We start from the raw sequence: 13,844 nt of genomic DNA on the forward strand, positions 1-13,844 counted from the left end.
GCCAATTGACATGTGCTGCCACCAAGCCACTCCAGGTGTTGGTACCTGAAACTTGGGCAACGTGGCTGCCGATGGTACAACTCTACGTGAGAAACAATCTGCGACGAGAATGCAGACCAATATCTTTGGCTAGTGGATGTTGCATCAGTTCGCCGCCAACGTTTTGTCCGACGAGAATTATTCATCAATCAGCAAGTCCTAGGTCCTTGATGCGGTACACGAAACAACTCGTATTGCAAGTCTGATCCATTCTTCAATTCATGCACCATCGATTGTGGCGCAACAGTTGAGCAGCGTCCGGATCAATATAGTTCCGGAAGCCGACTCAATTGGTTGCTCGTGTGCAAGGCGCCAGGAAATTTCCAGCCAGCGCTGCATCACCAATCATCATCGACCTCAACATCATCACCTCTACTCCCTTTCGAACTCTCTTCCTTATTCTCCCCTCCTTTTCAGCCTCCTCCAGAACCTACAGCTGCAGCAACATCACGTCACGGCTCAGCTTGCCGCTGTCTTTGTTGTCTTCAGACATGGCTGCGGAAGCCGCCAACGCAAGTGCGCCAAACGCGCTTGACGACATCAAAGCTCCCGCTGGCGTGGTGCTGCCGCCTCGCGAGATTCGCAACATCCTCGAGAAAACCGCCGGATACGTTGCGCGAAACGGCTCGGTTTTCGAAGATCGCATCCGAGAAAAGGAACGCCAGAACCCCAAATTCAGCTTCCTCAGCCGCGAAGATGCATACCACGACTACTACCAGTGGCGACTGAGCGAGATTAGAGCCGGTCGCGGCACCGATATCGCGGCCGGTCGAGCGGGAGAAAGCGCTACGCCAGTCCCCGAGAAGCCCAAGGGACCGCCGAAGCCGCCCGACTTCCAGTTCTGTGCTCGAATGCCTCACATCAACCAGAAGGATCTGGACGTGATCCGGCTGACGGCGCTTTTCGTGGCCAAGAACGGACGGCAATTCATGACGCAGCTGGCGCAGCGCGAAGCCGGCAACCCTCAGTTCCAGTTCCTCATTCCCAACCACACGTTCCACAACTTCTTCCAGCACATTGTCGACCAATACACATTGCTCCTGCGGGCGAGCGGGCTCGATGGCGAGGGCGGCAAGCTGCAGGAAGAGCGCGTGGCGGAGCTGCAGCGCAACATTGAGGATAAGTTCCACGTGTTGAAGCGAGCGAAGGCGAGGGCGGAATACGCCAAGTACCAGGAGGCCGAGAGGAAGAAGAAGGAGGCCGAGGAAGAGGTGGCAAAGGCCGAGTTTGCTCGCATTGACTGGGGTGACTTTGTTATTGTCGAGACGATTACGTTTTCCGACGCCGATGAAAGCGCCAACCTACCGCCGCCCACCACCCTGGGCGACCTCCAATACGCTTCTTTGGAGGACAGAAACAAGGCCTCCATCAGTGCCAACTTGCGCATCGAAGAGGCCATGCCTGGCGAGGAGGACACTCTACAGAACGGAACCACAGTCACGCCCCAGCCAGCATCGTTTCCCCTCCCTGTACATACGGGATACGCTCCGCAGCAGCAGCAGCAGCATGCGCCATCGCCAGTGTCTGTTCAGGGCGCCGAAGCACAACAATCACAGCAGTCTGCTCGGGATGAGGAGGAGTCGCGGAGAATTCAGGAGAGATCCGCGGCCCAGGCTCGCGTGCAGCAGGCGCAATCGGAGGCCCGGGGTGGTCTTGGCCCGATGAAGATCAAGGAGAACTACGTGCCTCGAGCGGCCCAGAAGGCGGCGAACAAGCAAGGATTGCAGATGGCGCTGTGTCCCAACTGCAAGCAGCAGATTCCCCTGAACGAGCTCGAAGCTCACATGCGAAGTAAGTCTTGCCAGCCTCCCAAGTGACTCGATCCTCCGTGACATCTGGCTAACCTGCTTTCTTCTTTTTTTCACCTTACTCAGTCGAGCTGTTGGACCCGAGCTGGAAAGAGCAAAAGGCCAAGGCCGAGTCGCGCTATGCTACATCCAACATTGCGCATGTTGACGTCGCCAACAACCTGAAGCGACTTGCCAGCCAGAGGAGCGACGTCTTCGACCCGGCGACAGGGAACGCGCTCTCGGAGGATGAGCAAGCTCGGCGGAAGAAGGCAGCGACTCAAAGCTTTGACGGGCATTTGGAAGGGAAGAGCCAGGCTCATCTCAACCACCTGCAGAATGTCAATGTCGACGAGCAGATCCGAGCAATCCACCAGAGATTCGCGCCCAACCAAAAGTGATGATGGCCGTGGTGGGAATGACATGTTAGCGAAATATAACGCGGCAAAAAGGGGGGGGGGGGGGTTAAATCCTGACTTCGCGTTGGCCATGGCTGTGCGGCACCTCAAATTGTCCCACGCCACAGGGTTACTACCGGATAGTCCATCGTCCAAATGAAGCATCGCCTTTCTTCGCGACTCTACTGGATATAGATGGGGGGGTTGGGTTGATCGATTATGGAGTTTGGGAGCTCAAGGTGAGGCGACTTTTTCGTCATTTATCCATGATGTATCAGGGGCTCATTTTATATTAGCGGCTTTCAGGAGACGCCCTGTGCACAACTCTCACAGCATGAGATTGACTGAGGACGATGTGTGCCAGATTGCATGGGAGACCCCTTTTGTTTTGGAGGGATGGCTGCCAGGATGCTGTTATCCGCCCTTTTGCTCATGGCTCTCTGGTCGATATAACCGGGAGTGGTATATAAGGTACGATGGCATCGGCACCACGTTCTAGTCATGTAAATGGAACCTGTAACCTGGGTTGCGCTGCCGAGGTAGGTAGCAAGCCAGCAAATGGAATGGGTAATAGGGTGATGTTGATATAAAGGCATGTCTTTGTCTGTCGCGGCACACTGGCTGCTGGCTTCAGAGGGAGACCATCCTTCTCCCTTTGTGATACTCTCAATAGGTATGCAGTGCAGCAGCCCAAAGGTGCCTGAACCCGTTCACGGAGCCTCGACCGTGGTTTTGTAACATGCGCATGACGAGTCTGGCACTAGTGTAAAGGAAATGATTCTGGCTCTCATCTAATAACAGCCTTGTTCAACTCATGACTACTAGCTATCTTGCGGTTACAGCCAAGCAGCAGACGTTTTGACTGTGGCAGGCAGAGCAGCAACAACAAGGATGAGGTCCGGTATCAGAGCAGAGTCCAGTCCCCAATTGGGCGATAAGAAGTCAGCGCATCTCAGCAATCTGCAGTGAAAGGTGCCCCCTAGAAGCATCCATGGAATGGTGGGGAAGCTCTCCAGCTCTCCCCACGTGAACAGCAGCAACTGCAAACCCCACCTTGATCACATTACTATGTACAGGTAGCTTGCCGGCGATTGATTTGTGCACCCAGTGGAAGGCACAGCATATTATGGGCTGGGCTACTACTAATATCCGGGCAGTCATTGCCTGGGCCTGGACTGTGCTGTGCTCTTTGATTTGATTCGGCATCCAATCTCGTCACTCTCCACCAGGCTCGTCATCACACGATCGAGCGCATTTTCTCGACTCGACTGCTTCTCGGAAACCACCTTTATCTACCTGCTCTCCAAGGTAATAGCCAGAGAAATCGAGGCTCGTGCTCGTCTTCAGCTGCTCAACATCTTTTCCGTCCATTCCAGTCACGTCACAAAAGCTTCCGCGAGGCTCCAGCTCCCTCCAGAAGCGCATCGAATCCTCGTCTCCCCTGTGTGTGTGTGTGCGCGCGCGCGCAAACCCCCCCGAGCCGCAACCCGCCCGACCTCGACACCACCGCCAAACTGTCGGACAACCAGGACGCCGCGCGGGCGGCCCGCAAGTCGCCGGATCTGCACCGGCCCATCTTGCAGTCCATGCCGGACACGAGGCAGCAGAGCTTTGACGAGATCTACGGGCCGCCAGAGAACTTTCTCGAGATTGAGGTGAGGAAACCGACAAGCCGCAGCACTGGGAAGCCTCATCATGGGTTCAGCTAGGGGGGGAAATGGCGGACGGGGGAATACAGACAAGATGACAAAAGGTCACGAGGTCGAACGGGGGGCGGGAGTAGAAAGACAACATGGTGACGGAAGGGGGGAGGTTATCCATAAGAGGCTACGATGCTTCGTCGTGCAGCGCTCTCAGGAAGTGATGACCTGTACTAATGCTCCGTCTGTCCTTGCTGCGAAATAGGTACGGAACCCTCGAACGCACGGCATGGGCCGGTCCATGTACACCGACTACGAGATCGTCTGCCGCACCAACATCCCGGCCTTCAAGCTGCGCCAGAGCAGCGTGCGCAGGCGATACTCGGACTTTGAGTACTTTCGCGACATCCTCGAGCGCGAGAGCGCCCGCGTGACGATCCCGCCCCTGCCCGGCAAGGTCTTTACCAATCGCTTCAGCGACGATGTCATCGAGAACCGGCGGGCGGGCCTCGAGAAGTTTCTCAAGATTGTCGTGGGACACCCGCTGCTGCAGACCGGCAGCAAGGTGTTGGCCGCCTTTGTTCAGGGTATGTTTTGTCCGTCCATTTTTTTATGTCAAGTATGGGTGACGTTCGTCTTTGAAGAAACTGACGTGAACAATTTCTCGTAGACCCGAACTGGGACCGCAACGCATGGTGATGGAGCTGCTGTTGTTGTTGCGTCGTCGTCGTCGTGAACACACCGTCCGAGAGCGCAAACATGGATCCGAACCACTACGCGCTGCGCAGAAAGCCACCATTGTGCACATCTTTGTCACCAAGCGATTGGAACCGTGGCAGAGGGAAGATCTGGCGTGGCATGGCGCGTCCAAAGGGGAGGCCAGCCTGCAGGTTAAAAGGGGTCTTTCGGTGTGAGCTGGCTTCTGCGATGTGCGTCATACCACCTACCCACCGTGTCGGTCTCATTCTATCGCCTCTTCTCTTCTGTCTCTTTGGTAGTTTCTTTGGTTTGTTATGTAGTATTTGCGATTTTTGCCCTCTCCGTCATCAATGTGATGCATCATCAGAGCTTGCTGGATTTCGCCAGCAGATGATTTGCATCGCATGCAGGGGACGATACAAAGCGACACCGGCGTATGTAGGATCGCAGCGTTCACTGCACATATTGTTCAACCTTAAAATACACGAAGCCGTCAATCTTTACGCAAAAGGGCATGTGAACGTCGCCATGATTGTCTATGTAAGACTGGGTTGTGATGGTTCTAGAATCATGCTTGCATAGGTGGTAGGTACGCTGTAGGGTAGGAGGTAAATGGCAAGATGGGTGGCGGAATATTCATGTTGCCTGTCTTGCCTCGTATGTACTAGGTAGGTTGTCGGACCAACAACAAGGCAACATGGTTGGCAAAACAATAAGCCCAGTTTCTTGCTAGTACATATTGCAGTACATAAGCCTAGGACGAGTTGACGAAGGACAGATAAAAGAGTTTTCCTACGATAGCCGATCATGGCGAATTGCGTCCTGTCGATCTTGATGTTTTGGTCCGGAGTATTTGTGGATCGGGCTCGAGGCGACGGCTCCCCAGTCTCCCATGAGGCAAAGAGGCCAACTCGGGGGCCGCTCCACTGACGATGTCATAATGCAACGGTATGGAGAAGCTTCCAGGGAAAATCACTGGACCGGCGAAGGTGAAGACTTTTTTTTGCGTGATGGCTATCGGGCCATTGGTGTTCTTGGCAAAGCAGGGAAAAAATGAGAAAAAACTGCCCAAGAGATGATGGGAAGTTTTGGCGGTGACTTTTCATTCCCTTCACTTCGTATTATCAAGGTAGTATTTGGCCTTGTTGTCAGCGACCCGTCGCCCGGTGGGTACGCGTATCTCGCCGCCGGTGGCTGTTGAAGCCATGGTGATGAGACCAGATTCGCCTGCATCTGAGAGAGCTGTGCTGCCTTGCTGAACGATGCTGCTGCCAAGATTCCATGATGTAAGTACGGGGAGCTCACCTGTGGCTACAATAGACAATTGACAAGTTGTCTCTCTGAATGGATGTCGTCACAAAAATCAGACACACTTCCGAGACTAGGTATTGTAGGTATGTTCACTAAGCTACCTAGCCTCTTGCTCACCTTACAACAAAAGACATGTGCCGGCAAACACAATGAGACACCACGAAGCCTTCTCTCCATTCTGCTGAGCCATTTTACATACCCTCCCCCTCTTCACAGCCTTGGAGGACCCTAAAGTCAGCCCATGGGGGAGAAACGACCTATCAGTTTTGTCAGACAGCCTCGCCAACCCGCACGTCTCGGGGTTCCTAGGCCGACTTGCATGTGCTGATCGACACTCGGCTTGCTCTCTCCAGCAGTCGCACGAATCACACATGGGGGCATCCCGGTATGCATATCTGTCTTTCATGAGTCGCAAATGACTCGCTTAACTGGGCCGCAAGTGCTGACTTGAGGAGTCGAAAAATGGGAACCGTATTGGGATATCCGGAGGATGTTCCGGTGGTTGGGAAGGATCCCGGGGGCGCGTATCGACATGTCAGACAGCAGCGGGTTGCCGTTCACGATGATAAGTATTGCCTGCTAGTAGTATTAGTATATCATTTTTTTCTTTTTCGAGGTTTGTCGTTAGTACAAGGAACTGCAAGTTTGTAAAGAAATCGGTTAAGAGGAGTGCCTCTCCTCGTCAGTCTTCTCTGAATAGGTAGGTACCTAAGAGAGGCAACCAAAGTAATAGTTCAACTCATGTAAATCAGCCTCCATCGCAGCACCACAGAAAATTCCCCAGCTCGCTCATCTTTTTTTCCTGGAGTCACACGAACCCACCGCCATTTGCCCGCACGAAAACAAGTGAAACAGCCTTGAAGATCGCACGTTTAAAAGGCAATAAAGTCGCATCCAGTTGGCTGCCGTGCGGCTCCATCTGATCGGCATCGCGGCCCACCTCCCCTTGTCAATTTCTCGTTGCCTCGGACCAGGAAATCTGGCCATCTACACACTTTACATCTGAGGCAACAGGACGGTCCCCTGCCCCCAGGTCCAGTGTATATGATGTCATGTGGATAACGACAAAGTGCGCTGGCGAACTAATCGAGCATTTGGTCCGAACAGCATGTACTTACAATACGTCGGCAGGTGTTGGTAGGCTTGGTAGGGTCTCAGCAAAGCACTTCCGCAACCGGTCAAGACGAGAGAATGAGAACGTGTATAAAAAGCATGGCGCTCAACCCCAGGTTTCGACTCTCCAGGTTTCGGGACCCCCGTTATTCAGAGCTTAAACCCCTCTATGCTGGCCATATCGAGATAGATTCCCTTCCATCATCATGGCTCCTCCAACGTTTGCCGGCCTCTCGGGCCGGCCTCTGTCAATGTGCGTCTCGACCATTGCGACGACTGCATTCCTTCTCTTCGGCTATGACCAGGGCGTCATGAGCGGCATCATCTCCTCTCCCGTCTTCAACGACTACTTCCCCGAGACAAGAGATGCCACCATGCAGGGCCTGGTGACGGCCATCTACGAGATCGGCTGCCTGATCGGTGCCGTCTTCATCCTCGCCATGGGAGACTTGCTCGGCCGCAGGCGCGCCATCATCATCGGCGGCATCATCATGATCCTTGGCACCATCATCCAGGTCACCCCCATGAAGGGCCACGGGCAGCTGGCGCAGTTCATCATCGGGCGCATCGTCACCGGCGTCGGCAACGGCATCAACACGTCCACCGTCCCGACGTACCAGGCCGAGTGCAGCAAGACGTCCAACCGCGGCCTCCTCATCTGCATCGAGGGCGGCATCATCGCCTTTGGCTCGCTGATTGCGTACTGGATCGACTACGGTGCGTCCTACGGGCCCGATGACCTCGTCTGGCGCTTCCCCATTGCCTTCCAGATCATCTTCGCCCTCATCTTCAGCACCGTCATGATCTGGCTGCCCGACAGCCCGCGCTGGCTCCTCACCCACGAGCGGTACGAGGAGGCCGAGCGGACCATTGCCGCCCTCCGTGGATATGAAATCGACAGCGAGGAGACAAAGGCCGAGCGGGACATGATCCTCGACTCCATCCGCGCCTCTGGCTTCGCCGGCCAGAAGAGCACCCCCGTCAAGGCCCTCTTCACCAACGGCAAGACGCAGCACTTCCGCCGCATGCTGCTCGGCGCCTCGTCCCAGTTCATGCAGCAGGTCGGCGGCTGCAACGCCGTCATCTACTACTTCCCCATCCTCTTCCAGAACTCCATCGGCGAGACTCACAACATGGCCATGCTGCTGGGCGGCGTCAACATGATTGTCTACTCCGCCTTTGCCACCGTCTCGTGGTTCATCATCGAGCGTGTCGGACGCCGCAAGCTCTTCCTCTGGGGCACGGCCGGCCAGATGCTCTCCATGGTGCTGACCTTTGCCTGCCTGATCCCGGGCACCCCCAGCGCCGCAAAGGGCGCCGCCGTCGGCCTCTTCACCTACATCGCCTCCTTTGGAGCGACCTGGCTGCCGCTCCCTTGGCTCTACCCTGCCGAGATCAGCCCCATCAAGACTCGCGCAAAGGCCAACGCCGTCTCGACGTGCACCAACTGGCTCTTCAACTTCTTCATCGTCATGATCACGCCCATCATGATTGACCGCATTGGCTGGGGAACCTACCTGTTCTTTGCCGTCGTCAACGGATGCTTCTTCCCCGTCTTGTACTTCTTCTACCCCGAGGTATGTAGCTTTCCTGACAAACTTGTGCTCCTTGTTCACTCGCTAACAACAATTCCGCATAGACTGCCAACCGATCTCTGGAAGAGATTGACATCATCTTCGCCAAGGGCAACGCCGAGAACATGTCGTACGTCAAGGCCGCCAAGGAGCTGCCTTATCTGTCTCGACAGGAGGTGGAAGCGTATGCCATCCGATATGGATTGGTCGATGCCGGAAGCGACGGTGTCGCTGGCAGGGAGGTGGATGTGTCGAGCGAGAAGGGAAGCTCGAGCGAAAAGGAGAGCAGTCGTGAGACTGAGAACCTCAAGATGTGAATTGATTGAAATGTAGATACCCCCCCATCTTATATACCACATAGACTGGTGACATAGAAGGGAATACTAGAGACGTCTGGTTTTAACATCACCAAGTACTTTGTCAAGATGTTGAGCGTGACGACTGTGACGGGCTTGTGCCTATGGATGAATTGCTCAAATGAAAGAGGAAAGAATAAAAAAGAATAAAACAGAGGTTCTCAAAAACGGGACAGAGTCTGTCGGTCAGAAAGCTGAAGAATACAGGTGAACGAAAAAAGAGCCATCGTCAAAAACACTGACAAAAGGAATGTCGTCAAATGGAGTGGTTTTGACGAAGCTAGCTGTTTGGTTGCAGGACCAAAAAAACTCAACGGGTTAGGTTCTAGAGGGAGTCGAACCCTCGCTGCCGGAATCAAAATCCGGAGTCATAACCGTTAGACCATAGAACCCGTTGCCAACCACGCTAAATAGAGTGGCCTATATAGCCACATCAAAGCTCACCCGCCGCAGCTTGATCGTCTCAGGTAAGGCCAAATTCGCAGCATGTGTGAGATGACCATTTTATTCGCTCTTCAGCCTACTTGCGATTGGATAATCTTTAATATCCTTCCAATTGAGATACGTCGTTATAATACTGATAAAGCTCAGTGTCTAGATCACTCGACATCTCAGTCCCTCAAGCATGCAGTATTATCTAGCAACCAAGGGAAGATCAGAGCCGTGACATCAAAGAGAACACAACATCTCATTCAGAATAAACCAGCAGCACCCTCATGACATTGATGCTGTACCCATACGACCGTGAATAAAGAAACGCCAGCGTACCTCCTCATGCCAACCACTCCATGTGCAGCCCGGGATTCTCTCGACGCAGGATCGATTCCAGCGTCTCCTGCATCGGGCGGACAAGGCTGGAAACCTCATCAGCGTCTGCCTTGGCCTCGTGATGCCTCTGGTAGTGGTTGACGACGTTTTCAAACGCGCATCGTTCTGAGCAAAACGCCGTCACCCGCTTCAGCCCCAGGCATTCTCTGCAGATGAAGCCATCCTGAGAAGTCCCATCGTCCATTTCCACATCGTCGACCTGGCCATCGCTGCGCTCCAGCACGCAATTGTCTCCGCTTTCGCAGGCATGTGCCTCGCTGGTGTGGTCATCCTGCAGAGATACAGAAGCAAGTTAGTAGGCTGCCACGTTTTGTGTGATTTCCTCAATCTGTAAGACAACTTGGGGGAAGAAGCACTTACGAATCCAGCTGCATGGCACTCCTCGGAGCAAAATACCGTGAGCTCCTTCTTGCCCCCCATCTGCGTGACAGCCTGGCATACGGGACAGGAAAAGACGTCGTGCGTGTCCAGCGTCTTTCCGCATACCAGACATGGTGGTAAATTGTACAGATCCTCCCCCGCCACCCGCTCCTGAGCTGCCTGCGCCTGGCTCTTAGCCTGCTGCTTCTTGTTCAACTCATCGGCCATCTTGGCTCTGCGAAGATCGTCCAGCCGTGCCGTGTGCATATCTCGCTGCGGCCGCAGATTTCTGCTCTCTTGTGCATCCTTCATAATCTTTCCAAGAATCTCCTCGATGCCCATGTTTTCGTTGGAGAGATACTCGTCCAGGTACGGCTTGGAGTCTTCCAGAGGTTCGCTCGTCCCCTTGTCCATGAAGAACTCGTCCACGTAGAGCTTCTTCAGGGCGGCCGGGTTCCCTCCCGCGGCAGCAACCCTGGCTGCAAAGGCGTCCACTCGCTCGGCCCAGTCGGGGGGCTTCCCGATCCCTCGCCACATCATCTCCACGACTTCGTCGCGCGACCGGTCCGGGTCGTCCAGCATGCCCCTCAGCTCATCGTGAACATAGTCGTCGTTGCAGGTGACGAGGAACTCGGCGTGCTTCCTCAGGATCCATCGATACCACGCTTCCTTTTCAGACTCTATTCGCGCCTCAATCTGCCGGATGCTTATCCTGTGCTCCTTCGCGTCTGCAAAGAGTTCCTCCAGCTCCTGGTGAAACGCTTTCCTAGACGTGAACCATTCGCGGTCTGGACTCTCGATATATCTCTGGCGCATCTTGTCAATGACCAGAGGCCAGCATTTTGAGCACTCCGACACGTGTCGCTTGCCACACTCGCTTGCGCATGAACGTTTCAGCGCTGCCACCTGTTCCGTGAGAATCCTCCTCTGCCTTCTGGCGGCGATGAGCTCTGTCCAATGTTCTGGTGTGGTGGCTGGCTGGACCATGGCTGTGAAAACTACCCTCGGCGGGTGAGTAAGTGAACCGGCTTTTCCGAACAATTCTCTCGATAGATGATCCGATGGTAGGGTTCACGAGTGTCAGACAAGATTGATAATGGCAAATCAAAGGGCACGTGTGTTGGGATCTGTGTTAAGTTCGCCCTCTCTGTGTACGATTCCTCAATGAGAGACGCGCTTGCTTTCACTCTGAATCCCAAATAGGTAGTAGTGGTAAGTGAAGGCCCAGGTATGTCTGAGTAAGCTGAAAATGAGAAAGTCGTGCAGTAGGTCCGATGAAAGGTCTAGGGTAAACCATTTGAAAAAAAGAAGATACGATGTCTTGAGAGAAGTGCTTGGGTTGAATATGGTAGAGATAGAGAAAGCTTGATGAGTTTGTATCCCGAGAAGAGCTCCCTGTATCTGTTGGGAGGAATACTAGGTAGAGTCCCTTCCTGAATACCTTATTAGCAGGTGAATGACTGGATGTTTTTGTAAAGTATTGCAATAACTTGCAGATGGCGCACAGCTGCATGGCGCTCGAAATGGCATGCGTCAACACACCAGCCAATCGCTGACCTCATCTTGCAGAAGCGAAGCTCTGCGCCGTGGTTCCGCCAAAGTTCAGCCGAGGATTTGCCTTCACCAATCTGCCCAGCTCGGTCTGTTGCTGCCAATTCGAGCTACGCCTTTGATGTGAAGTGGAAGTCCTTGCTGCACTCAACCGTCGCTCGCTTTCTTCAATAGCCTTGGCTTGAGGATTTTTCTTTCTCCTACTGAATTACACTCGTCACCAGAACATCAAATTAGCACCATGGTAAGAAGACTCTCTGGTACCCTAGACCGCAACGTCCAACCGCGCATCTGCTAATCGTACCGTCTTCCCAATCTCTAGGCCGACAAGCTTCGCAACCAGCAGGAACTCGAACGACTCCAGGCCAAGTACGTCGGAACCGGCCATCCCGACACGTCTAGCTGGGAGTGGCGGACCAATATCCAGCGCGACACCTACTCCTCCATCGTCGGCCACCGACCGCTCCTCACATACATCTCGCTGGCTGAGAACGAGCCCTTGACAAAGATGCGAGCGCAATTGATCAGGGTGTGTATCCCGCCTATCTTGCTTGATGCGATGGAAACAAACATGGAAATGGGCTTGCATTTGGCTGACACATTTTACCTACACGCGCAGAAAATGATTCAACCATGTGGTCCTCCACCGCCCCGAGAGGACTGATGGTCGAGTATACAGCGAGTTGCGACAGAGACAAAAGGTACTACGGATGACGACTGGTTTGCGCATTGAAATTGTACATATACATCGCAGGTATTGTCTTCACATGAGAACGGCGTCATGGGAAAGGCAGATGGACACGACGAGATACCCCCCAATAGTACAGCGACGGCTTCAATAGTCCAGAGCCGCAGCCGAGATAGACAGCCGTCTACAACTTTAAGACAGGAACACGGCCAATGCAAGGGAAATAAGGGAAGCAAAAGGCGCTTCCGGGTTCAACTAATCATCACAAACGCCGCCTGGTATCATCGTATACATTACATCCCATTCGTCATGCCAACATCACCGTGCTCCTCCTCTCCCCTCTCCGTGAGTGGTCTATTCTTAATGCCCAGACTCGACCGGAGCTTCTTGTCAAAAGCGTCGTCATCAGGGTTGCCGTAGACCTCGCGCACCAGCCCCATGACGCCGTCCAGTCCTATTTCTTCCTTTGCTCGAGGCCCGACGTGCCAGCTGATGGTCTGGTCGCCGTCGTAGCCGACTGGCGGCCGGTCGACTTTCTTCATCACGTACCCCTGCCTCTCCATCCGCTTGAGGACGACCTCTGTCCGCTCGCTCGACACCATCCGGTCGGCGTTGAGCCGTGTGAGATACCTCTGCAGCTTCTGCTCGCTCAGCTCTCCCCCGTTCAGCCATATGAATGACACAATCGTGGTGTAAAAGGCAGAATATGTTGCTTCCTGCTCAGCGCTCGGGACTTTGGATGGCGTTAGGATCGAGGCGCTTCGGAATTCATCCGGCAATGTCGACGTTAGGATGTAGGCGCCAGATCCGGACTTTGGCTGTGCATTTGATTTCATAGCTGCGAATCGTTCACAGTCAGTCTAGGTTCTCAAATTCCACCGAACCGCCCGATGCATCCTTCTGCTTCGAGGGCGCAGCTAATACCTTGTCTCTTTTCATGCAACGTCGTCTTCTCTCGCACAGGCAGCTCGCGTAGCTCCATGCCCCAGATTGTCCTCAGTTGGGTCTGCGCCAGCGCAAAGACCCTTCTGAAAGAACGACCCTGCTTTCCTAGAACTATAGCGAAGCAGTGTTAGCCGACTGTCTATTCCAACTCCCCGCCTCACTTCGTAATTGTAGCTGCCGCTTCTGATGCAGTACCTCGCTCCTTGATTCCATCTCTCCGTATCGCCGTCCTTGAGTATTCGCAGGAGATGGCATATCGAACCAACTTCTTGGCCATCTGATCGTCCACACTAGTAGAGGCACCATTCGTTCCGGCGTCGTCGTCGGACGCTTCTTCGTCCTGCTCAGCATCTGAAGCTTCAACGTGCTGCCGCCGTCGTGGACGGGCGTCCTCTTCCAAGTCTCCATCCTCGTCGACCTAATCATCTGCTCGTTAGATGGAAGAGGGGAAAAAAGCTGGTGAGATCGAAACCCACTGGACGGCGTCTCCTCTGGGCAGGTGGCATCGTCGAAAGCAGAATCAATGATGATTGAGAAAAATACCACAAAACGACT

At 54.1% G+C, this 13,844-nt stretch overlaps 6 protein-coding genes across 6 annotated transcripts; 4 read left to right on the forward strand and 2 right to left on the reverse strand.

Annotated features, from left to right (window-relative positions):
• Positions 1–530: 530 nt before the first annotated feature.
• TRIREDRAFT_76795 (uncharacterized protein) lies at positions 531–2,760 on the forward strand (the record flags this gene model as incomplete). The annotated part of the gene is made up of 4 exons (XM_006964092.1): positions 531–1,475; positions 1,533–1,830; positions 1,914–2,463; positions 2,521–2,760. 3 exons carry the CDS (start codon positions 531–533, stop codon positions 2,225–2,227), a joined length of 1,557 nt encoding a protein of 518 aa, XP_006964154.1. The 3' UTR covers positions 2,228–2,463; positions 2,521–2,760.
• Positions 2,761–3,810: 1,050 nt separating this feature from the next.
• Positions 3,811–4,563, forward strand: TRIREDRAFT_106014 (Golgi membrane sorting nexin; the record flags this gene model as incomplete). The annotated part of the gene is made up of 3 exons (XM_006964093.1): positions 3,811–3,879; positions 4,130–4,451; positions 4,535–4,563. The coding sequence occupies 3 exons, from the start codon at positions 3,811–3,813 to the stop codon at positions 4,561–4,563; spliced, it is 420 nt and encodes a 139-aa protein (XP_006964155.1).
• Positions 4,564–7,193: 2,630 nt separating this feature from the next.
• Positions 7,194–8,878, forward strand: TRIREDRAFT_76800 (uncharacterized protein; the record flags this gene model as incomplete). Its single annotated transcript, XM_006964094.1, has 2 exons — positions 7,194–8,564; positions 8,627–8,878. 2 exons carry the CDS (start codon positions 7,194–7,196, stop codon positions 8,876–8,878), a joined length of 1,623 nt encoding a protein of 540 aa, XP_006964156.1.
• Positions 8,879–9,689: 811 nt separating this feature from the next.
• Positions 9,690–11,092, reverse strand: TRIREDRAFT_106016 (uncharacterized protein; the record flags this gene model as incomplete). The annotated part of the gene is made up of 2 exons (XM_006964247.1): positions 9,690–10,016; positions 10,106–11,092. The coding sequence occupies 2 exons, from the start codon at positions 11,090–11,092 to the stop codon at positions 9,690–9,692; spliced, it is 1,314 nt and encodes a 437-aa protein (XP_006964309.1).
• An 805-nt stretch (positions 11,093–11,897) lies between these two features.
• TRIREDRAFT_3345 (uncharacterized protein) lies at positions 11,898–12,320 on the forward strand (the record flags this gene model as incomplete). The annotated part of the gene is made up of 3 exons (XM_006963949.1): positions 11,898–11,900; positions 11,979–12,185; positions 12,276–12,320. 3 exons carry the CDS (start codon positions 11,898–11,900, stop codon positions 12,318–12,320), a joined length of 255 nt encoding a protein of 84 aa, XP_006964011.1.
• Positions 12,321–12,637: 317 nt separating this feature from the next.
• Positions 12,638–13,795, reverse strand: TRIREDRAFT_106018 (uncharacterized protein; the record flags this gene model as incomplete). Its single annotated transcript, XM_006964248.1, has 4 exons — positions 12,638–13,182; positions 13,269–13,400; positions 13,485–13,707; positions 13,766–13,795. 4 exons carry the CDS (start codon positions 13,793–13,795, stop codon positions 12,638–12,640), a joined length of 930 nt encoding a protein of 309 aa, XP_006964310.1.
• Positions 13,796–13,844: the final 49 nt, after the last annotated feature.

The sequence above is a fragment of the Trichoderma reesei genome, assembly GCF_000167675.1.
Source record: "Trichoderma reesei QM6a unplaced genomic scaffold TRIREscaffold_6, whole genome shotgun sequence".
Classification (NCBI taxonomy): Eukaryota; Fungi; Ascomycota; class Sordariomycetes; order Hypocreales; family Hypocreaceae; genus Trichoderma; species Trichoderma reesei.